This window comes from Apaloderma vittatum, unplaced genomic scaffold, assembly GCF_000703405.1.
Source record: "Apaloderma vittatum isolate BGI_N311 unplaced genomic scaffold, ASM70340v1 scaffold16800, whole genome shotgun sequence".
NCBI lineage: Eukaryota > Metazoa > Chordata > Aves > Trogoniformes > Trogonidae > Apaloderma > Apaloderma vittatum.
The window spans coordinates 24,487-50,215 of record NW_009696365.1 but is presented as its reverse complement, the minus strand read 5'-3'; the positions used below and the strand labels follow the sequence as shown (position 1 = coordinate 50,215).

The window sequence follows — 25,729 nt, the reverse complement described above, 5'->3', positions numbered from 1 at the left end:
TAGTGGTTATTAGGAAATGTTCTGCAGAATAATTTAAAAGTCTTGTCAGGTTTGTAACTGTGTTTTGCTTAATTAACATTAACTCAAAGTTGTGGGCAAATCTGGTTTTTAAACATGATGTGCTTGTGCTTCGAAAGAGGCGGTTGAGTTAATCTGATCGGAATTTGGGATGGTTGGTGACAGTTCTCTGAACTCCATCTTCACATGTAGCTCCTTCCCTTTCTTTCCTCTGTTACCATGAATATTTTCTAATAATATTTGTACGTAGGCCTGCCAGTGGGAGTTTTAAGTAGTTTTGCAATATTATGCTAAAGCATGAATTGACAGAAGTGCACCATTTTTACATTTTTAATGAATGGTTACACTGCCAATGTGTCTTGTGCAATAGAGGACTGAGTTCCCACAGCAGAACAGGAAAAGCAGTTACAAGATTAGGAGAAGGGATCTGTATGAAATGAGGCTGATTAGACAGGAATCCTTTACTTAATAAATTACCATGCAGCTGGAGGACCACTTCTGTGAGATTGTGTTGGCATAGATGTGTGTGTTTATAGGTATATATGTATGAATGAGGTTTTTGCCTCATCAGTCTGAGCTCTGTGAAGGTATAAAGCCTCAGGTCACTGTTACTCTCCAAGGTGTTCAAAATGTATTTATAAGTGCTGCCTGGACTTTGCTGTATTTACTTCTGTAGCTGATCAGACACTGATCTAGCAGTCTATGTAAAAGAAGCCGCAGTCTTTGTGAATGAGGTTTTCTGGTGGCTTCTTGTCCGAAGAAATGAGCAACAAAGTTCCATCTGCAGAGCTGCCGGCATTTGGCACAGCCCAGTTTATTCTCATGCCTGAAAAAAAATGGTGAATATGTTAGTGAATACTGGAACAAGTTAGTGTGGCTCAGAAGATGCCTACTGTGAACTTGGCAACCACCTGACACTGACATTGCATAAGCCTGCTGTAATACTATAAAAGTCTGCACAGGAATAGGTGCTCTGATTCAGAAGTTTGCCGGCCCGTTTATTGTCACTGGTGACAACTGGGAAGTAGATAAATTGGCTGCTGGTATTAGCCTAAGAAGCAGCAAGATGTAAGCAGCCTGGCAGCTGCGGCTTCAGTCTCTAATCCCAGTTCCTGCCTTTTCAGTTACTGGTCTTTAGCGACTGCCTCGTTTTATCGTGCCGTTAGTTTTGTAACAGGGCTGGGTAGCAGCGTACATCGCGATGCTGCGTTTCTCTGTCGCAACCTGCGCTGTGGTTCACCCTGAGAACAAGTGTCAGTTCTTTCCGGGGAAGTGAAATCCTGTGAGGGGCACAGGCAGCTGCCAGAATGCCCCCCAGCGCCTTGTAGCGCTTCCCTGGGTGGGAGCATGGACAGCTTGAGCATGGCATGCGGCTGCTTTGCTTGGCAGCAGTGAATGGCACAGAACCACTTGCAAAAAATGCTGCTGCAGGGAAACGTCAGCCTCTGCAAAAAAGTTTTTGAAGGTGTTCAGCGCAGTCGAGTGCGGAGACGCAGCTGAGTCGCAGGCAGGGCTCCTCTAGCCTTCCCCTGCAGCTGCAGCCCGCACGGCACCAACCGCTCTGCTCTCTGGAGGTCATCAGCACAGTCCTGTTGGGTATCATGTAGGAATAGAGCTTGCTGATAAAAATATCAATACCGAATCTCATTATTAAAATTTTCTTCATGTCTTATTTTTTTTTAGTAATCGTGCTCCTTTAAGACTCCACATTAATATCGGTGCATTTCATCAGTCTCCAGGGCATAATCTTTGATTAGTTTTTGGGCCGCCATCTTATACAATTATTAATATAGAAAATAATCTTTTAGCCAATTTATATTTAGAGGAGAGTTTAAAATATCTTTCAGCTTTTTGGCGTGTAGACTTTGTATTTGGACATGCTAGCTTTCTCATAGCAGCTTTAAAAACGTGTATTTTGAGACTGAAAGCTCTGACCTTACCCCACTGACTCAGAAATCTTTACGGTGCATGTGTGGCCAACCATGTGTAAACTTCTGCAGAAATAAGAGCAAAAGCTACAGGGTCAAAGACAGAATCATTTTTTTTTGCATTGTATAGTTCCTGTAGTGTAGCTTAGTGTTAGCTATTATATTAGTAAATATGATGTAAACTTCAGTGACTTGCTTTCTATCACAAATTTTGTTATTCCAATGATGTATCACACGAGAGGGTTATGGGGGGATCAAAAGTGCTTCTCTTTCCCAGGTATCATTAAAGGAGAACCAAAAAATTCTCTAGGACTTGTGAGAAGCTGCTTTTACCTTCTCATGAGCAGTCTCTAGTTGAGACTCTCAGCTTCTCCTTGTTGGTTGGGATAGCTTCACCAAAGCATTTCTCTGTCATTTTTACAGTGGTTAAAGGCAACTGCTCAACTCTCTGCACTTTACTCAGGCAGAGCAAAGGACAAGATAATCCCCTTAGCCTGTTAAATGCTCCATCCCATCTGGTAGGTGATAATTGCATTGTAAGGGGATTAGCACAGTGGGATATGCTTATAGTGTAATGAAAGCTTCACTACAAGTGTGAAAGTCAGATGAATGCTTTTGAGCAGTTTGGGACCTTACATTTATTTGCACGTTTTTATAGATATCATAACATACAAGTTTCATCAGGAGAAGATGTGCAGTACCTTTTACATACCTTCATATCTATATGTAACATATTATTTAGACCATCGATGTCTCAAAATAAATTTATATTTGAAACCCCCTTGTAGGAGTAGTAGAATAGGCTTTTGTGTAGCTGAGTGTTTTAGGGCAGTTCTTATAGATGTATTAAATGCAGCCCAAATGATGACTTTACTTTTACTCAAAACTCCTATGACTTTGAAATCACAGGATCAAATTATGACTTGTATAGGAGCACAGATGTCACTAAACACTGCCTAGACATCTTTGTCAGTAAGGGTGAAATTTGAATAAGCCACACTGTGAGGAATATCAGAGTAATTTTGTATTGGTAGGAATAAGAGGATTTCAAGCTGAAGGTAACTCTCCTCACAGCCAATCACTACAAATGATTTGAAATTCCAATTTCGAGCACGAGCCTAACTAAGGTAGTGCAAAATGAGTCTTCTAAAAAAAACCGAAAAGTATTTTTTTTAATTGTCCTGTGTTGATTTTTAAGTTTAGCTAATGCTGTCAGTAGCAAAGACAGTAAATGGGAGGGCTCAGAGTTTCCTGAGCTAACTGTAACTTAGCTTCCTTACCTTTCAAGATGTTAAAGATCCCTCTGAAGGTATGTTATGTAGGGTGGTAGCTCAGGGTTGATTTACCTTCCTGTTGGTTGTGCTCTCTCTGGTATCCAGGTATGATACAAGTTGCTCAGTGCTGACCAGTATGTGCCATTTCACTAGTTTGAACATTAACCTGGTGGGCTAAAACAGGGCTTGGTTTGTCTGCAATGTGCTGTGATAATGTTTCATAGCCAGATAGATTAGAAACTTAACAGAGGTATGTGTATTTTTATGTAAATAAGGGAGTCAGGTGTATAAATATCCGCTGCATGCGCTAGGTGCTTTAGTGACATTGTGTGACCTTGCTGCAGGATTAAATTTTCTAATGAATTAAGGTTCTGTGACCAGCTGCATGGATGCTGTTTCTTCAGTTTCCAGTTCCTGACTTAGCAGCTCTGTCTGTGTGTGTGCCTGTGGGAGTAGGGGCAAAATAAAATCTGGTGTTTTTTATGGGCTGTCTGCAGTGACTTTGCCCATCTGTGATGAAGTTGTCGAGTGTGGTTAAGCTTGACCTTCTCTACTTAATCACGGCTCTGAGTGCGCAAGGTTGAGTAGAAAGCGGCTGTTCCAAAGCTGTAGTGATGAGACATAGGTGTGATTTCATAGATACTACTTTTTTTTTTCCCCTTTTTGTTTTTGTTATTTCTTTTAAGGTGGCTGACCTCTAAGGAACATTCCTTAATTTTCTTATTCTAGATTGAAAGTGTTTATTTGAGAGAGGAAAAGTTGGGAAATTTTCTCTTTTGTGTTCTGACATCCTGTAATTTTACATAAACCTGTGTGAAAGGTCATGGAACGGAAACAACAATCAACAAACCAACACCCCTCCAAAAAATTAAGTGTATTCCCATTCCTGACCCCAGTCCTTTCTGAAATCTGAGTTTCTGTCATATGAAAACTCCCCTTGAAACAACCATTTTGTTGGCAATATACAGAAAATACTTGTAAAGAGAATTTTCATGTTCTGAAGGTGGGTTTTTAACAGTCCTTACATATATTTAAAAACATATGCTAAGTATGTAGCAAACCAAATCATATACAGTGTATAATAGTTTTTCTTCTTATTTAGGTGACAAACAGCATGTTTGGTGCTTCAAGGAAGAAGTTTGTAGAGGGGGTTGATGGTGACTACCATGATGAGAACATGTATTACAGCCAATCATCGATGTTCCCACATCGGTCGGAAAAAGATGTAAGTTGAATAAGTTTATTTTGGTTTAATTTTTTGTTTCTTTTTCAATAGCAAGAGAGTTTTAAGTACATTAAATATATGTGAGGAAGGATTTCATTAGCTTTAAGTTCTGCATGACTGTTTTCAGTGGCAAGTACTTTAAGTGACTTTATACCTGTAAAACTTCAGGCATATGCTTGCAAGGGGTTTACTTTTTCATCTTTAAGGATTATATTTCTAACTTAAATTTTGAATATGTTTTGTGTTTGCCCTGTTTTTGTTGTGGTTTTGCATTTTACATCTCCAGCCATTTTTAGTTTCTGAAAATGCCATGTGGAGCTTGTTTCTCTGCTCGATTATTCCGATTTAGGTATTTCTCCCATTTGTAATGACACAAAGTTACAAAGCCGTCATTCTTAAAAGGTTTTTTCCCTTGATAATGCCTTATTGTATGTTAGAACTACATCGGCATTACTGAAGCTCTGCTTATTATTAAAATGAATAAATTAGCCAGTAAAGTATTTCACTTTTATATGGAGTGGAATGTAGAAATATATGGAAGACTGAAAGCATGACTTGAAAGTTTGTCGCCTGAAAGTCAGTAATAACTATGTCTTGACAAGCTTGCATTTAATATGTGTAAGCAACATACAGGCTAGATTTTCTTTTAATTAAAAACAAACAAACAAGCAAAAAAACCACCAGAAAACAAACAAAAAAACCCCTTCAGACTTTCAGAAAGATGTCATTGCTTGAGGTGTGCCTCCATGACTGTCCAGAAATAGAGTTGTTGGGTAGCAGATGTGACCATAGTCTTGATAGACCTTGACCTATATAAACATAAACATTTCCTATAGACTCTTAGCTGAATTTTAATCTAGATTTTCAAAGAGAAGAAAATAGGTTTAGAGTAGAAGGCTTTTTAAAATAACACAAACAAAAATGTTTAAATGTGACTTTTTTTGATGAGAAATTTCAGGTGAGCCAGGAAAGCATTAAAATATACTACAGTGTCAAGAAAATTAAATAGGCTCCTCTTCTCTGTTTATATCCATTACATATGTGCACGTACCACAGATGCACACGGACACAACGGAATATTTATAACATTGAACACACTTTCCTTTCTGTGGTCACCGAGAGGTGCAGCTAGCACTCTCAAAACCAGTAGACGCTATTTCTCCAAAGCGATCCTTAGCCATTAAATCCTCACTTTTGGATTTGATGCACTGAGGGGGAAATCACCGCGGGGTAGTAAGAAAGGGAAAGCGAGATGAATGCTGTGTTGCACTGTGTACGCAGTGAAAGCACGTTGTTGGCACAGTGAATGAGTGTTTTAGTTGCCTACTCTTTCTGTAGGCAATGTTGCAGAAGTGGATCTTAGAATGGGACTTCAAGAGGAGGAAGGTGGGTGTTCCAGACACCAGGAGTGACAAAATGAGAAATCGTGGGAGCTTGTGGGAGAAGTGGCCAAAATGGGTCATAGAAGCTGCTGTAGTTGGCGGAAGAGTGATGTCGTTACAACAGGAAACGGAAGAGTGGTTGTTGCAAAAGCTTTTTAAAGTTTTATTTCTAAATGCTTTTTAAGGGCTTTTTTTAAATTCTCCTGTAGCTTCACTATTGACCATTACAGATTTCTAAGTTGATGCCTGTGAATTCTTTAAACCGTTATGATACTGTAATTTTTTTTATATTGTTCAAAATAAATATCTGGTTGTGATATTGACATTGTCTGTACACCCTTGATCACTCCTGTATAGCTAAATGTATACTCTGTATATTGTGTTCCTTTTGATATCTCATTTGGGTCATAGTCGATGAGGAAGGTTGCAGAGGTGGTTGTATTCTAGTTTCCAACCAATTCTGCAGCTTTAAAAGCTTTTTCCAATTGAAAATAACCTTGTTTTCAAATAGTATTTCAACTGGAATTCTACTAAAGATGTTGTTCTGTATGTGAGAACACAATAAATATATTGACTATGTTGTTATTTGGATGCCACTTAGTGTTGACAGACAAAAATAAATTTTCTCAGAATTTTATTGGAGAAAGCTAATAAAAGACTAATGATCAAAAACTGTATGCAGTTTCCTGAGCACCTGGGGAGTAAAACATCCAGCATTGTAGACCTTGAAACACTTTGAATCTTTCTGTCTTCACATTTATATTGAAATGGAGTAGGTAAATGTGGGGATAAAGTAAAGGTAGAGGAAACTTTGAGGAAAGGAGGAAATCACATTTTTATTCAGAAAACTCAACCAATAATAAAAAGATTAAAATATAGCATGCACAATCTCATTGTAAACTTACTGAACATGGCAGTCTTGTAGCAGAATTATCTAAACAGGATGTTTTACTGCAATTTAAATTATTCCTTTTTTTTCATTTTCAGTTTCTTGTGTCTTTACTGAAAGCAAGTCAAATTAATGTGTTGTGGGTTTTAGCTAAAAAACTGTAGTAACTTAGTTCAGCTTTTTTTTTGGTCCAATGTATTATATATATGTATGAGTCCTGAGTCCTTCATCTGTGCTTGAAATTCTTGGTCCTGAATGCATTGGGTCAGGCTGAGGTGGAGTTCATCTGCCCACAGCAGCTCTCTCGATGCTGTTTTTGGAGTGTGTTCTGAGGAAAACCCTCTGTGAATGGCCTCTTCTTTGGGACAGACTGAAGCTTTTTAAGTATTTGCCCTCATACAGAACATGACTAGGTGTGTTTCTGTGTTTCACATTGTTGAAATCTTACCGATTCTGACCTTAAAAGTTGCTGCTTTCCAAGGAATTGTTACTGTGTATGTATATTCCCAGTGGAGGAAAATACAGAATGGTGAAACTTGCCTGAAATTTAGAGTTAAGGGCTATCACTGCATGCATATTTTGTATAAACTTGGAACATATTTTTCACTTCACAAGAACAAAAACCCTACTGTGAAGGTAAAGGGGCGTTTTCTTCAGGTGGGTCACAGCGATGACTTGCACATGGTTCTTGATCAGCTTTTACCTTGTTTTAACACCTAAAGTGGAGGTTTTCATTTTTTCAAATTATATTAGGAAATAGTTCTTCACTCATAAGGTGAAAAAAAGAATTTAGAACCTGTCTGAAAAATATATGAAAAAAATATTTTATGCCTTTTAATAAATAATTTTCATGGGACTTACTGAAGTAGTATTCTTGTGACTTGTTGATTTGGCTAATTTGATTTTTTTTAAAAGAATTTCCTTTACACAAAGGTAAAGTGAACTAAGGCTGCTCAAGTCCTGTCTTAAATTTTGAAGGGTTTTTTGCAAGTGGAAAAAAAGTATCAGTGAATAGTCCAGGATGTGTTATTTTTATTTCAGAGTCTCAGTGTAGCTTAAAACTGAAAGCTACCTCTTAATTTACCTGTTTTTTTGCTAGGGAATACAGTTTTAGACAGTCAAGACTGATACAGTAATTGAAATGGAAAAGTTACATGTTACTTACATGCATAAGTACTTCTAAAATCATATGGATGCTGTTCAGGTCTGTTGTTTTAGGCACAAAATTATGGTTCCTTAGATGAGATTAGGTCTTACTCAAGCCGTCTAAAGCTTCCTTTTGACTAAATGAATGGCTTTGCCTTGAGTCATCACAAACCTTCCTGTGCTAAACAGGGAAGTGGAACAGAGTATATCCACAAACGCTCTGTCTGTGAGTTCTGCTGCACTGAGGGTCAGTATGTGATAACCGGGTCAGTAATCCTTTGGCAAAGAAACTAGGTATTTGATAGAACTTGCAGAAGATAGAACATTTTAAGAATACAGTTTAAAACTTGACTTGAAAAAAAGGTAGTCCTGTAACTTAAATTGACAACAAGATGCACCATATGCCCACAAAATAATTACAGAGCTTATCTTTGGCCAATTTCAGCAACTTAATTGAGTTGTCTGTGCACTCGGCAAAATCATTTTGAGGACAGGGCTACGTGTATTTTCATTTGGATGGAGTATTAATGGCAGAAACTCGTAGCTCGTCTCTTTCATATGCTTTTGAACTGACTGTCTTCAAGTGAGCAAAAAAAATGACGGTGGGCTTTGAGGGAAAGGTGGGACCCATTCAGTCTGAACTTCTTTGACTTCTCTTGTATAAGAATGTAAGAAGTGCTCTGCGAGGTTTTGACTAGTCTAGCCCAATCACTGAAGATGCATATGTGAGAATATAAGATCAGGGCACTTTCTGTTGTTCTGAACTGCAATCATAAATCTGACAGTTGACATACATGTCTTTTCATGAAGGTCTGCCCAGATTATGAGGAAAGTTAGGGGAATTTTTTTTTCAATGAATGCTTTTGCTGTTTCTTGGCCTAGTGCTTTGCTGTTCATTTTTTCTCCCAGTTGCTCAACAGATGATAAAATGCTCACAGCAACGTAGTAATAATTGTCTGATTTGCACTTTTAATGGATTTGTTTCTTCTCCGAAAAACTTTAACACTTTAACTACTTCTGGATGTTTTTCAGTTCTTTTGCATCTCAGTTCTTTCAAAATGTGGCTTCTTGTGAAGTCAGATGTATTTTGACAATTGAGGCAAGTAAGGTCTAGCCTGTAGCTTAGATCTAGCTCCCTGGGCACCTACCTTTCCTGAAGTAGGAGCTTCTTGGATATTGATCACAGTGAAATGGACTATTGAGTTCTGGAGCCTGTTTTTCGGAGATTTCTTCCATCCTGATGTAGTAGAAGCATGTCTGTGATGGTTCAAGTTCAGATGTTCCTCTGCCATGAAGCAGTTGCCTGAAGGCAGGTGTCAGTGGGTTTGTCTTGTAATGGATGTGATGGTGATGATACAATGCAGGGGTGGTCAGAAGCTATTACCAAAACCTTTTATTTTGAGCTTTCATTAAAGTAATTTATGGTACCTTCATGTAATTCTTACTTTATTTTGAAATATATGTCCTTATAAAGAGAGGTGGAACTTTTAAAAGGGATAAAACCCTGAAACAAGACTTAGCTTACCGTAGAGATGCAGAATCTCACTAAGTTCAGGAAGCTGAATGTGGATATCTTCTGGAGACAGCTTTGGCTTTAGGGTTGCTGAACATCATGTTGTTCCAGCTGGTTGTTGTCTTTCTAATGCTTTTTTTTTCTTTTTTTTTCTTTTTTTTTTAGGATTTTAAGGAAACCTATGCTATCTCTTTTCCCAAGACATCTTACTTTGGCATTTGCCTTAGTCATTGCATGAGAATTTGTTAGCTTAGTCATAATTTTAACTTCACATGCTGTGTGTGGAATTGTTGTATTTAAGAATTCCCATGGAAACCTCTTGCATCAGGAGCAGTCGCAGCATACACGCTGATGCTGGCTGACTGAATAGAGCTATTTTACCTTAACATAACTTGTCATAGTCTGAGTAGTTTTGTAGAGGAAAAAAATAAAGCTTATTTTGGGAAAAAAAAGTCTTTAATTATAAATGGCAGATGAATATTTTCATATGCATTACTTTGCATGTAAACATAGTTGTAGATTTAACTGAATAGTGGGTTGCTTTGCCCTATTTGCTTTGTGAAACACATGGCTTAAGCTGTTTTCTTTCGAGTTGCGAAGCACCAGAGTTGCTTTTTTACCTTCCTAGGGAGTGATTAAACATTTTCTGCACCTTTTAGTGAGTATATGTTATGTTGGTTTTTAAAGAAAACAAAAAACCAAACTTTAAATGAATGACAGTTGCAATGCCATTAATGAAAATAGTTGGAAGGACTTGCAGGGGATGAGATTAGAAACAAATTGAGGAAGTTTGTGCTTTAGAACAGTATACCCTTTCAGAGCCTATTGTCATTCTACTATAGTTTGAGTCTTCATAGTTATAAAGTATGAAGCAAGAACAAAAAGTTTAGAATGCAAAATGCAGCCTTTTACCTATAAGTTTGTATCTGGATAGGGTTATCAAATAAAAAAATACAGGCTAAACTAATTTTACTTGGAGAAGTAAGTTTTACTTACAGATGAAGATGAGATTTTATACTGTCACACAGTTTGCAAGAAGTATATATGTGAATTAGTTATTTATCATCACTTTACAATTTGAAATGATGTCACAAGGAAATTATTTTCACTATTGATTACTATAGTATATAATTTTCACTGTGATTGAGTTTGTATTTAGTTGTTTTCCTTACAGAAGAACTAAATGTCTGTGGTAGATGTTATTTCTGTACTTCATCTCAAAGCTGTATTTTACTGCATCTCCACTTCAATCAACAGCATAAAATAATTTTTGTATGTCAGCTTTATCTTTTGAAGTGGTTCCTTGGATCAGATTAATTGCATGCATAAAATCACCTACCTGTTATAGAAGGAGGAGGTTATGGTTTCTTACACAGTAACTCAGTTCGCTGAACCACCATATATATTGGTGTTTTACATGCTTAGTGTGTGGGTGGTTGGTTGTTTGTTTATAATTTTTCATATACAGCTGGTTATTTAATTCAAATAAAATATTTCTTTTGTCCTAGTTCTTAATTGCTTATGGCAGTTTTCAAACAGCTTTTAACAACTTTTCAGTAATCTTTTGGCTAATTAATACACTGTACCATCAAACTGAATGTCTCTACATGGGGAGAACTTGGTCTTGGAGTTTTACTTTAATAACCATGTTACCCTCATGTTAATAACATCATTGTCATTCAAAGACAACATCTTGCCTTAAAGATCTTGAGATGCTGCTGCCAACAGCAATGTGGTTCTAATTTCCAAGTGTCATGGGACACAGAAAATGACAACCATAAATGATGAAATCTGAAAGATGGACTAAAATTTCATTTATTTTTTCAGTTATTGTATCTGAGTTTATATTTCACAGGTGATTTCTATTAGTAGTAATTTTTACCTGCAGATAATACCTGCAGTTGCAAGAATTCTGAGATTTCTTCATTGAGCTCTGATTTTGAGATTTGGAAGTATTTTCTTGTAGCAGGGGAATTTTGTGAGCACTGTATTAAAAGGGGGTTTGTAATCTAGAGGAGGGCTAATAATACTACTAAAAAACTGGCAGAGTATAATCAAATCTGTATTTTTTAAAATCTGTTATTTATTGACTTGATTTATTATTATTTTTGTCACTATAACACTTTCTTCTTTTGAGGCTGTGGGTCAGCTGTTTTAATAATAAATAGTGCAGCACAGATGGCAGAAACCAGAAATAAAGTAGTACAAATACAAAATGATGCTGATGTTTGCACCTGCGAGAAACCCATCGTTTATCAGGCCAGATATTACCCAGGGACTTATTTGCCTATTCTGACACATCTTGCTTTTAGGAGTTGACTTTGTAGCGCTGGATTGATGTGTTTTGACTTGTGCTTGCCTTGTGTTTAAGAAAGCAGCTGTAGGCTATAGCTGTGTAACGTCACAGCCTTCGCAGAAGTGTTGCTTTACGGCACGTTCATGGTGCCGCCGTGCCAAAGTGTGTGGCTCTGGCAGTCATGGTGACGGGCGGCTGTCCTCGCAGTTAAGTTGGGGGTTTGCTTGGAAGAAGCGGGGTGCTGCAGTGCCGGGGTGCAGACAGGAACCCTGTCAGCCAGTTCTGCTGCTGGACCTCCTCCCGCTGTCTCCCTCTGCTTTCAGGGAGGCTGCAACCTGTGTTAGCCAGTCTCCTGAGAGGGTTGTAAAATGCAGCAGTTTTTTACCCAGTTAAGGCAAATTTAAGCAGTTGGCTGGTGTTGTTTTTTTGAGATTATTGACACTCTTAAGTGAATTTATTGCGGTAAACCCGTGAAGAGTTGATGAAAGCAGTTTCAGTAAAATCTGATTCGTTGGTAGGAGTAGGATTTGCCTGGTAGTATGTTATGTCTTACTGATTTTTGGTGCAGAGCAGTCCAGAAAAATTGAACCATCGGCTTTGATCGTCATTTGGTTTGATTTTAAATGCAGAATCTTCCATGACCAGAACTGCACTGTGACTGTTGCAAGTACAAAGATGTTCACATCTTAGTTGACCATCGTTGAGTCAGTCCTTTAGCCAGTACAGAGCGTCAGTCCTCCCGTATGCTGGCAAAATCAAGTGCACCCTTCATGTTATATAAGGTTTTGTTGGCTTAGTTGTCTCTTTGCCCTGTGGGAAATGCAAGTCTTGGGCCTTCTCTGACTCCTGACAGCGTGTACAGGGAAAGCCAATTGAAACATTTGGTAAAGTTCAGTTCTACAAGGCTGGAATAGAAGCAGGTTTTTGCTATTTCATGACTGCATTTTGTGGCTGTTAATCACTGGCAAACTGATTTAAACCTAAAAGCCAACGTTTGAACAGCAGAGAGTTGGGCGTTTTTTGAGCGTGTGTAGCAAAAGCTATAGGTGTCAGAAGCTTGTTTAACAGTTTCCTTGACTCAAGCAAAGATTACTACTAGCTGTTCTTTTTAAAAAGTTGGTATTTTGCACTTACTGCTAGAACAAGTTGTTCATTGCCCAATCTTAGTCATTTGCTAAGTTTTGTTTTTCAAAAGTTGTTACAGGTATAATTGTGAGCATTTTTCCTTAAATATTGACAAAATTGGGTAAAGCTTAAAACACCTACCAACTGGAAGAGGCTTTAGTCGTCTTAAGGCTTAGACTGCTTTAATTTTTGTTAAGGTATCATAAACTTTGGCTGTTGTAAACTAAAGAAATTCAAGAGTGACTTCCAGCCACTGTTGCAAGTATACTCTTGGAGAATTGTTGCAATTTTGTGTGTTGTGTGACTAGTAGTGCAATCAGATAAAATAATGATTGCAGAATGCCAGAAGGAATTTTTAATACTACTAGTAGTGTTCATCTTGAATCTCTGTTATCTTTGGTAGGGCAAGTTTCGGAAGACCATGATAGTGACTCAGAGATCATGAATGCAAATAAAGGTCCTGGTACCATTGGTTAACGTTTTGGCTAATTTAGTTTTTGTTGTTGACCTAAATTATATGGAAATATTAGAAAAAGAAGACAGAATGTTAAACTGCTCTTGACTTAGTTATGACAGAAAAAAAAAAGTTTAATACTGGGGAGATTTTTGTGCATATTACAAAATAAACTAGAGAGGGAATAAGTGAGATGCCCATACAGCATATTTCTTCTCCATAAGATTTGAGAAATGCTGCATTTAATCAGCCCGGAACAGATCCACAGAAATTTTTATTTATTTTTTCTTGAGGCTTGTTATCTTTGATGTTCTAAGTATGTTATGACTCTAAGACTAGTTGTTACACTTATTGAATTTAATACTTGGCCTTTATTATGGTTTTCTTTAAAGGTTTCTCTACAAGTCATTTTGCAATTAACTTTTCCTGTAAAAGCAAATGGCACAATACATGTGACCTACTTTGCAATGTTTCAAAAGAAAATTCAATTTCTAATAAGCAGTGTTCATTAAATACTATTTGCCATTCCTTTTCTTTTAACTGAATTTAAATAATCAAGTAGTTCTTAGTGTAGAAGAGGTGGGGTTCTTTTTCCTCTCTTTCAAATAATCTAATACCTCTTAGGTCTGTGATTTTTTTTTAAAAAAATTATTTTATATTTTTTGTATTCAGGTTAACATTACAAATAAAATATTTTTATGCTGAGGCTTGTATCATCTTCTCCTTATTATATCACCTGCCATCACAGCGATTTTTGAAAGCCTTGAGCATCTGTTCTCACAGGATCTTCTTTTTGGCTTAACTGTTTTGCTTACCTGTCCCAAAGTTAGTACTTTTTGACTGCTGTTTCTGTCTCAATGTCTGGTTCATTTGGGATTTGTTGTTGGTTTTTTTTTTGCTTATGTGCCCTTACCATTGGCTCTGAAGGTGTCTCAACTTTTTTTCCTCCCATTCTTTTCCATGGAATTACACTTTGGCACACCTTGCGACACATTCTAGGATTTTCCAACTTGTCAAACTTGAAACTACTTGAAACTACTGTATCAGCTTGCTTTATCAATATTCAACAAACATCAGTTTGTCAGTTTGGGGGAAGGTTGTGTTTTGGAAGTCGGCCTCCCAAGTGTCCCCACTTGAGCATGATTTGGTTCGCATTGCAGAGTAATCTTGGTGGGAGTGAGTTTGATTCCTTCTGGGTCAAAATAGGCTGGAGGAGATGCTCCAGGTGTGCACCAAACATGTTCCACTCAGTGGTGGGCAACCAGGCCATGGAGTCAAGTGTTTTAGTCCTGGCTAACTGTAGTTAGGAATACGTGCAATATGTACATTAGGCCCTCAGGACCAGCTTTTTGGTTTTACAAATCGCTGCATTGCTTGCTGGCACAGATGTGGCCTCCAAACTTTGTTATATGAGTGCTCAGCTGATGCCACCAGTAGCTATTTAAAGTGTTCTTTTTGTTCACAGCCAGTTCTTCACTAGGAAAGGAGAACTTTAGTTCAGTTTGGCATGTGTTTTAGTTGTATATTTTTTTCTGCAGGGATCTTTTTGTCACAGTATTTCAAATCACTTGTATATGCAAGCATGGATGTTTATTTCAATAGTTGCTCACTGTCAAATATCTGCATTTGCTCAAAATATATGTGAGTATATAGTATTTTGGGATAGTGTTTCTGGTACATTTTCTAATGGTCTGCAATACTTACCCATTGCAATTTCTCGTCTTGTGCCTTTTGTATGTATTCAAAAAGTCCTAAATACTTTGTGATTTACAGACACGAGTGCAACTTTTAGTATTTAGTGTCTGCCCTGCATGTCTGATTTCACATTTCTACTGTCTAGATTTGGCCAAGGAACAAACAACTAGCAGGTTCAGTTATAAGGTTTGTTTGGGTTTTACAGTTGTCTAGATTAAGTCAACAAAGCAATTCACGGTTTATCATAGTAGAAGTTACTTTGATTTGAATTCTTTACTCTCAGGTTGAAAAAGCCTGAAATCCCCTTATGAGTAAGAATCAAGACGTTCCTTTTCTTGAAACTATCCTAAAATTCAATCCAAGTCCAGACTGCTGCACTAAACAAACAGACATGTGCCCATGCGTTACTAAGTAGCGTGTTCTGTTGTGAGCTGGGTGGATTAGGTCAACTAATAGCTCCTCTTGCTCCCAGGGGCAGTCAGCTATACCTGAAGTTCATGAATGTCTAATCTGTTCTTTAAAAACATCCAGGGGTGGGTGTTCCAGTGCTTAACTGTCCTCCAGGTTGCAAAGATTTTCTAGATACCTAGCCTAAATCTCTTGTTCTCCTCAAATTTAATACTTTCTATTTCTACAGCAGCGTGGAGAGTAGTTTATCGTTTTCCTCTTACAGCAATGACTGCTGGCGTGTGCCTACCTTAGTTTTCTTTTGGATTGTGCAAACGCAAGTCTCAATGTTTCTTCACAGATCAAGATTTTTTTTTTTTTAGATCGTACTCTATTAGAGAGTCCCTCGTGTGATGTCTGAAAGCTGACAAAGAAATTTTTAATGGAAATTATTTGGTAATATGTGATGTCTCTAAAGTGGGCATAATAGAGCAGGAGAGATTACACCTGATGTTTGTACATCTTACCTACTCATGTAGCACATGCAAGCATGAAGCTAACTCTTACGGGGGTATACTGTAATTTTATCACTGGAACCTTATCTGAAGTTCATGTCCGTCCCTATATATGTGCTGCTACCTCACCTCTGTTTCCCACCTATTGCTATTGTAACTGATAATACGAAACTTTGTACTTGCTGTTACCGGGTTGATCTGCTTGTATGATGGGTGTTTTGTAGCAGGGAAAAAAAGCCCTGTATCTAATTTAAATGATGCGAGTATTCCTCCTATAGAGATGGGCCTTTTGGTTACAAGGATGGAAAAACTGAAAGCTTGTAGTTATTTTTCCTCTGCCGTTTGTCACAAGAAAGTCTGGTTTTATACATGTAAAGTAATAGATTTTTATTGACATGTAATATACTGTTGCAGTTGTTACTGTGCAGAGAATTTTGGAGAGTTTCTAAATCTTTTGATGACTTAAAAGGAGTTTACAGTTGCTGTTTTGGCTTTCTTGACGAAACAATAAACTGTTGTAAACTTTCAGAGCAAGATATCTTCATGTCTTTGATATCCTTTTATTCTTCTTACATTTTAGATGCTGGCATCACCATCAACATCAGGTCAGCTGTCTCAGTTTGGGGCAAGTTTATACGGGCAACAAAGTAAGATTTCCTTTTATTCTTGATGTATTTGTTTTATGCTGAATATATTTTAGTTTCACGTTCTTCGAATAAAGAGCATGTGTATGCCTTTGTTTTCTGGTGATTGTAAAAAAGACAGTATGTCTCCTTATTTGCGTGTTTGGTTGGGATTTTTTGAAGATACGCTTTTGCTTTGCTTAGAACGCATTTTTGCAGCGTTTGGTAATGCAAAGTCATATATTGACACTGTATAGCTGTTAAATATCCAAATATAATCATCCTGTAAAAAATATCTGTGATGTAACTGTGATTCTCTGAAGGAAAAAGAAAGGAAAGTGAGCCAGGCCAAAATGAGCCTACTTGAGAAAAATTTGTAAGGAATAGAAAGAAGTCATACCTTCAATTATAACTGATATTTTCTGCTCTACAGGAGCAAATTGAGTGCATGCTTGGCAACTCACATTCGGCAAAGCACTATAGCAGTAAGATGATTGCCTTCTGCGCCAGTGTGATTCTTTCCCATACCTTGAAGACTTTTTCTGCCTCTGCCAGTCTTGTGTACACTGTTGCAATCTATAGAGCAACAGTCACCCTGTGGTACCCTACCCATCTGATTTATTGCAGGGCCCAGCCTTGAGAACTGAACCTTCTTGTAGCTGAGAGGTACATCCAGAAAGTGGCTCAGAATATGCGAGTTAGATACAGTTATTCAAATAAAAGTGGTCGGTGAACATCCCTCTTCTATCACTGCATGCCTTGGAATCTCTGCAACTCTCTTGCCAAGTGCATCTGACTCAGATTCTGAGAAAAAGCATCTGAATTCAGAGTACTTTAGAGAGTCTGGACTTTTTTATTTGGACGAAGTAAAAGCTTTGCTAGGTGCATGGCTTTCACAGTTTCTTTCGGCTTTCTTCAAATAGTTTAAAAAAATACAGTGATGTTTTTACTATGTCGGTGGCTGTTAATGAGTGACCACATATAAACTGACATTTGATTATGTTACTGAGATATATACGAGCAGTTTCTGACCAGTAGAAGAGTCATGTTTGGCTCTTGGCTTTTTTGGTCTTGAGTCTGGCACTATTTAACCTTTCAGACTTAACTGTGTAAAGATACTGAAGTAGTTTATTCATTCTGTTTATCACACTTTTGTTTAACTTTTTTACATCAACTTTGTTGTTCATTCATTTGGTCGTGGGGCCTAGGATGTAGTCTCTCTAGCATGGATGTATGCATGGCTGAAAACCAAATACTGAAAAAAAAGGGTGAGAAACTTCTGTGTTGAAGTCAATGTTTATGATTAAAATACTTTTAGGAAAAACAACTCTCAATGTCTGTGTACTTTTAGGTTGATAGTCAGTCAGTAAGTAAAATACCCTGTTACACAGCTAATGTAACCTAACTATTAGGCAGGCACTTCATTGATCAGCCTCCAGTGTAGTCCATTCAGATCTCTTGTCTCAGTTAAAACAGTGGAAAAAGGAAGCATAAAAAACCCATTTTCTTTTTCTTATGGTGGATAGTTCAGCTGCCCCTACTTGGGAGCCACGAGAATATGGTACTACTTCACTGTAACAGCCCTGCTCATTAAAAAAATCTAGTTTAAAGAAAGCAAACAATAAGAAATAACCATCATTGTAAAACTGACTTTATAAAAATAAATTCTTGCACAAAATTAACCTAAATATCTTAGTAATGTTTTCCAGTGTACTGCATTTAGTTAGGAGGCATACGTATTTTTCTTTACCATTTTATTTTTAACATTTCAAGTAATTGTTAATCATCATGAAATATTATTTATAATATATATTTATGCTCATTGAAATTATTCAGGTTCAGGAAATTGCCAAAATATTTACAGTGAACATCTTGATATAATCAGCATTTAATGAAGTCTTAGGAAGCTTGTTAAGGAAGTCACACTACCTCTTAATCTGAATGTATAGAGAGAAATTTAAGTGTTATCAAAACTTTGAGTGTTATTGCAAACTTCTTGGATTGCAAATTGTAGGGTAGGACATGGTCAGACGGCAGTTCTTAAAGTGTGGAAGCTAAATGGCTGACAGGTTTCTTCAGACCTTGTTCCTGATAATAACCTGAGCATATGCTATGTCCGTTCTTTGCAGTTTTAGTATTTAATCATGTTATTCACTGGCATATTCAGCTCTTCTGCAGGGATGATCTACCATGGGAGATTCTTCATAATTTTTCTTTTGTTTGGTCTGCAAGATAAGTTTTCCTGTTCTGTGAGCCTACCTCAACCCAGTTAGACCAAAGCAATAGGGACAGTTACAGCTGTCGGGTTTTATATGCTAAGTTTGTTTTTGTTGCTGTGTTGCACTGAATGACTTTTTTCTTATCTTAGATCATCATTCCCAAACTTTATAAACACAAAAAAGCAATGTGAGAATGATGAGAAACTTCATAAAACTTTTGGACACCTTGAGACAGAGCAGCAACTGGTTCATCTTTTGCTGTTCTGAGTTAAAGTCATTTCTTTTACCTCACGAAGTGCTTACTTTATTCTGTCACACCCAATTGTTTGTGTAGAAAATACTTGTCGTTACAATGTTAAAAATCGTCTGTGTATTTTTAAGTGCTGATAGAGTGCAGTTAAAATGCGGCTTGCCTTTGTTTCTCAAAAGATTGAACTTGACTTGATTGTGGACACTGAAGTTCTGTTATCAGAAAGAAGCAACTTAAACATTACAGAGAACTGGCCTAAAATGTTGCTTTTGTTGTCCTGAAAGCAGTGTTATTGATAACTAAATATACATAACCTTATTTATTTTTTAGTAAAGGTTTGCTTAATTTTTACGAGACGGATCAGTGATCTGAAGACTGGCCAACTATATACTTGTTTATTCAGAAGTGATTAATGTATTTCTTGAGTGCAGTTACTGATTTTCTCAAAGTGCTGCCTTTTTTTGAGATAATTTGTAGATTTTCATGTCCTCATCAAAAAAACTCAAAACTGAACCTTTACAGTATACATCTCAAAGGAAACAAAATTTTATTAGTGACTTGAGTACAGAAATTCCTTAAAGAATTTTCCTAACATTTGACTGAAATGGGGCTAAATTTGCGATAATTGGGCTTCTACTACGCAAACGAGGACGTAGTTTTTACACTGCGCTTTCCTTCAGTTTTACACGACGTTTTTGTAGATTGTCAGCGTAAATTGTTTCCATCTACACCTGATGGAGAAGACTTTGTTCCTGATTGCTCTATATCTCCACCCCTCTGAATTTTTTTTCAATAGGTGCACTAGGCCTTCCAATGAGGGGAATGAGCAACAATACCCCTCAGTTAAATCGCAGCTTATCACAAGGCACTCAGTTACCGAGCCACGTAACGCCAACAACAGGGGTACCAACAATGTCACTTCACACGCCTCCATCTCCGAGCAGGTATTTATTGATAGCCACTATTTCTGCGGTTGTGTCTTTCTGCAGAGCTCCTGTTAAAATGTTCTGCATATTTTGCGTCGACTACTTTGCAGTCTGGTTGATTAAAAAGGAAGAAAAGTAGTTCCCTTTGACCACTGCCTCTGTTAGGGAAATAATACCGTAAAACAGCAAGGATGTACTGTAAGAGAGTATTTGATTTTTGTATGTAAAGGACAAATTGCTGGCAAATTCTGCTTCAGAATGTAAGAGGCTGTTTCTGGATTTTTCTGGTAAAAGTACAGTTAAGATTTTTGTATGGGTGTCATGCACTATACGAGAATATTAAGGTAGTAGGTCTGAAGCGCTTGTTAAAAAAAAGAGCTGTAACGCCTTTTCAGATGCATAAGACTTAAGTATTTATCTAAAGCTGACCAAGGACTTGATTAGTATATAATGGGTCATCTGGTATTTCTGAAGACATCCAAAAACTACATTAATTATAGAGAGTAATCCAAACATGCTGTATTGACGCTAAGCACAAATTAAGTTGCAACAGCTCAGAGTCCGTCCTACGTTAGTAATCTGAATGAGTAACTGAATACTATTGTACAGATTCATCTCTGCGGATGGTTTTTCTCTTTCAGGGGGATATTGCCTATGAATCCTAGGAATATGATGAACCACTCCCAGGTTGGTCAGGGCATTGGAATTCCCAGCAGGACAAACAGCATGAGCAGTTCAGGGTTAGGCAGCCCCAACAGAAGCTCTCCAAGCATAATATGTATGCCAAAGCAGCAACCCTCTCGACAACCTTTTACTGTGAACAGGTAAGACTGTTTAGCTGGACCATCCCTTCACAGCCATGGACGTGCTTAAATGCTGCTCTGGAAATCCAATTTTTATCCATTAGAATAAAGCTGAAAAGCTGCTTCGTGTGTTCTCATCTCGTGACAGTAAACTTTGAAGCTGCTTTTAATATTCATGCAGACATTTTGAGGCCTTCAAGCTAAATTCTGTTTCTGACTGTAGAATTTCTACTCCTGCTTCTTTAAAATAACGTGATGTTTCTCACATGTTTTCCACATTTATTTTTGAAACGTATGTTGATTTTTTGGGGTATATGCATCCATTTTAAGGGTGTTCATCTGTAAGTTGGGAAAAAGTAAAGCAAGATTTAAAAACACAATAGTTATTCTGGAAGGACAGTTAACTGATTCAGACATGGTAGGGACCTAATACTCAACTTCTTTAAATTCTAGAATAATACAGAGAACAGCGGTTTGCTCTTCATTTAAGGATTTGGTGCTCATTTGGATGTCAAAAGCTTCTTAATCTCTTCTGCTCTTTTTCTAACTCTGGGCAAGATTCTAGCATCATAAATCATTAGGCTTTTAACTGTGTTTACGCTTAGTTCATACTGATAAACTTGTAGTAAAAAGCGTGCTGATTCTAATTTTTTAATGTGTTTAGCCACGGCTTTGCACAGCTCACTGCTTTCCAGGCTTCATTCCACAACCTCGCGATCTCTGTGCTCCCAAATTTGTCCTCTTTTCTCCCTTTAGGCCCTTTCTTAGGGGATTGACTCTCGCAGGGAGCACAAACAAGCTCATGGCAGTCAAGTGCCACCTCTAACCCAGTCTAGTAATTTACATAATAAATATAGGAAGGTGAAAACTAATGTCACAGTTCTCTGAAACTTGGTCAGGCTATTTAGCTCTTTTCACACTGACACAGACACAAAAACAGTTTTGTCAATCACACAGAGATTTAGTCGTAGCAGTGATGTTCTTGGAATGCGAGAAGACTTTTTTATTTTGCCTCTGATAACGTAGGATTTGCCTTTTCTTTCTTGTGATGTATAGTGGCAAGTAAAGGAGATAATTTTAAAAGCTAAGTTCATAATTTAAAGTATTTTTGAAACTTAAACATCACAAAATGTTGAAATGATGTGCTAAAAACTCTACATGCAGAGGATGACTTTTGAGATTGATAGAGGTATAGAAGATACTTGATTAAATATTGTTTAGCTGTAGGGTAGATAATGAAATCCCTATCTATAGGAACATTTGAATTAAAATCCTTATCTTTCACTGTTTGCATTGTGTAACTCTTTTTCAAGAACCTACAATTTTTATGAGTTGAGAAGGAAATATCAATGGAACTGTCACAGGTTCTTATTCCACAGTTTATTAGCCTCTAGTAAGTACAGTGGTAGTACATATTCAGTTGTTAATTGATAAATATAGTAAAATTCTGAAATTATACTTGGAAAAAAACAATTTATGGTGTATCCTTGCCAGGTGCATGAATTACATGACTTCCAAGAATTGTTTTCTAAATGGTTGCCTTATTTGGAGCAGTTAAAGCTTTTAGGTTTTTGAACATAAAACCACTTCACTTTGCCTTTCTTAGTTACGTTGGTAAAACAGGTTATAAATTATTATAAAGAAGTGTGCGTTTTGTGGCCTGATCCCTTTCTTATCCCTGAAATTCTTGACATGGTTATTTCCAATTACTTCAAAAGCAAACAAAAAAAAGCCTTGCGTGAGAAATACTGTCTGTCAACAGGCTAGGTTATATGCCCTCAAGATCAAACTGACTGCTTTTGGCGCTCTCAACAGGTCTAGAATTCATAGAATCATTGAATGGTTTGGGTTGGAAGGGACCTTAAAGATCACCTAGTTCCCCCCCTCCTGCCATTGGCAGGGACACCTCCCAATAGACCAGGTTGCTCAAAGCCCCATCCAGCCTGGCCTTGAACACTGCCAGGGATGGGGCTGCCACAGTTTCTTTGGCCAACCTCTTCCAGTGCCTCACCACCCTCACAGTAAATAATTTCTTCCGAATATCTAGTGTAAATCTACTCTCAGTTTAAAATAGTTTCCCCTCATCCTATCACTACACTCCCTGACAAAGAGTTCCCTCCCCAGGTACTAAACTCCCCCTCCTTCAGGTACTGGAAGGCTGCTCTTAAGGTCTCCCTGGAGCCTTCTCTTCTCCAAGCTGAACCACCCCAACTTTCTCAGCCTGTTCTCATATGGAGGAAGATGCCAGGAAGGAGTTTGTTCAGATGCGTGAGATGTCAAAAGATCAGAATTTCTTTTACATACAGCACCTTGGGGAGACGAAGCAGGACAGGACCAGTCTTGACTTAACTATTCCCTTTCTTGGAGTCTCAATTCAAAATGAAGCATCTAGGGCTATTTCAGATTGGAATGAAATGCTTCAGATTTGTTACTATGGAAAAAGTCTTGTGTAGGTAAAATTTCCAGTAAAAAAAAACACAACCGCTTGACATTTTTATTTATGGAAGCTTCTAAAACATCAACTTCCATCCAGTTACAGGGGAAAAATGAATGTTGTGATTTCCCGCAGGGCAGAATTTCAGAATTTCACACTCAGCTGGGGCCTGCCTGAATGTCTCCAGCTCTCACAGAATGAAGCAGGCCTTTTTTAAGGGTGCTTTTCAGACCACAGGAGTCCTGTATGATCTTTAGATGTCTTCAAACATATCTGAATCTTTAATTTGGCTGGTGTCCTTGATGACTGCACACCATAACCGAGTCATGACAAACTTGATCACTTCAATGAACCATTTTTCCACCTGCAGAGGAATGGATTGCACTCTGAGTTTTCACTGTTGCATTTACTGCTGCCTCATTTTTCTATATGAAGTTGAGTAATGATCATATTTGTCATAACTTGTCTGTTGACAGATGTCTTAAGACACAGTGGCTATTAAATGAAGTTATTTTGAAGTCATTCCAGTTGTGTTGATTTAATAGTGCCTGCTACCACTCAGAGTTTTCAAAAGTGTAAAGGAAAATAGTTACAAATTGAGTTCAGGCTAATGTGGGTTGCTTAAACTTGAAATAATTTAAGTGTCTTAGGGATTTTTTTTTTCCCCCTTTAATGCCTTCCACTGGGAATTACAAAGTATGTATACCCTTTTCTCTGACTTCCTGGATTTTTTTCACAGTATGTCTGGATTTGGGATGAACAGAAATCAGGCATTTGGAATGAATAACTCCTTATCAAGTAACATTTTTAATGGAACAGGTGAGTTTATTCTAATTAATGTTTATCTTCAAGTACAGTAGAGAGATTTTTTTTTTTTTACTAAATAAGTCTAATTGAAAATATTTGGAATGCAACTTTCTTATGATTTTCAGGTGTTCCATAGAAGTTGTGCTCCAAAAGTGGTGCCAGGAAGCTGTTACTACATCATAACAGTTGTTTTTAATACTTTTGAAGACAAAGTGAAAGTATTCTGTAGACTACTCACTGTATCCCATGACTGTACACACCTAGTTGGTTGGAAATGCAGAATAGTGTACAGAATTGGGAAGAGGATCAGAGAAGGAAAGATTTATCCATTTGCTATGAAAGCATTACATGGGATAAAAACAGTGGGAAAGCATTTTTTGAAATACAAAACTCTTCTTGAACAGCTCATTTACAATGTGATCCTTTCCATCAGGTGTTTCAGTTGCGATTTTTCTCTAGGAATTACTTCTTCACCTGAATTTAATGAATCTGAGAGGGAAAAATATCCTTGTATGTAAATCCTTAGGTTTTTCCATGCTGACATTTCTGTAGGTATCTATGAAACATCTGAGGTGCTGGTGACATCACAGAGTGGAAGGGTTTGGGCATCCCTGAAGACCTTGTCACAGCCTTATAGAGCTGCAGCTCTAGCCTTGCCTATGTAGTATTTTCTGTTGCAAATCAAAAAACGTGCCCGTGTAACTTGCCCTGCATTGGCTCTACGGCTGCTTCAGCTTAATCTTTCCATGTCTGAGGATGTAAGAGTTCCTTGATGCTTCTGCTAACATGGATCATTAGCTTCTCTCAAATTTCTTCCTGATAGCTCCTTAAATTTTAATCAGGCTGCCTGTCCTAGTACTGTAATTTTGATAGACTCCCTGTATTTTATGCATGTGGTCTTTAATTCAAAATGAGCAGACCTTGTTACTAAATACTGTTGACTGTCTGTTGTTTAAAAACAAATCTCAAACATCTTGATGCTCCTCAGGCTTGTCTTGTAACACAGAGGCTGTAGTTATTTGTAATAATTATAGTAAGAGTAAAAAGATCAGCTTGAAGAAAGAAAATATATCCTATGTTTGTCTTGCACATAATGAAGTCTTTGAGTAAAAAAAAAAGTAAGATTACTTAAAATACTTGGTTTTATTGTAGATGGAAGTGAAAACGTGACAGGACTGGACCTCTCAGATTTTCCAGCACTAGCAGACAGAAACAGAAGGGAAGGAAGTGGCAATCCAACTCCATTAATAAACCCTTTAGCTGGAAGGGCACCCTATGGTAAGACTATACTTTTGAAAACTCTTCAAATGAAATTGTTATTTGATTGATTCACCTTTTGCTCCTTATAAGATAATGGGCAGTCTTTTCAGAGATGCCGGCCACTTGAGCTCCTAAGTCTCATTTTTTAAAGATAATAATTTTTTTAAATAATCAGTATCTCTGTGATTGGAAATTCCCTTCAGGCCTTGGAAGTATTAGAACTCATCTTCTTTACTTTCATCATCAACATAGGTTGTTGGGGTTTTTGGTCTGTTTATGATTACTCTGAAGCTGCTCACTCTAGGCTTTTCTTAGGCTATAGGTTGTTTTCTAATTGCATGCATATAAGATCTGTCAAGATCAGAGTTGTAAACTTTAGAAATACTATTTGATTACTAGAGGTGTTATTGTGTAAAAAGTCAACTGTAAACATACAGTGGATTTTCTCTGTTTATTGGTAGTACTTGCTGTAGTACTGTTCACTGTCACTCTGATGATGAACATCAGATTTCAAAAAATAACCTGTAACAGTCAGATTCCAAGTCTGTTTTATATCATTT

General features: G+C 37.4%; 1 protein-coding gene across 1 annotated transcript in view; it reads left to right on the top strand.

Annotated features, from left to right (window-relative positions):
- The first annotated feature begins 305 nt into the window (after positions 1-305).
- Positions 306-25,729, top strand: part of CNOT2 (CCR4-NOT transcription complex, subunit 2) — a 43,771-nt gene continuing 18,347 nt past the window's right edge. Inside the window, exons 1-7 of the mRNA XM_009874645.1 lie at positions 306-329; positions 4,323-4,445; positions 16,428-16,494; positions 19,736-19,883; positions 20,507-20,689; positions 23,842-23,921; positions 25,062-25,187. Of these exons, the coding sequence (XP_009872947.1) occupies positions 306-329; positions 4,323-4,445; positions 16,428-16,494; positions 19,736-19,883; positions 20,507-20,689; positions 23,842-23,921; positions 25,062-25,187 (751 nt within the window). The remainder of the gene's footprint in view (positions 330-4,322; positions 4,446-16,427; positions 16,495-19,735; positions 19,884-20,506; positions 20,690-23,841; positions 23,922-25,061; positions 25,188-25,729) is intronic.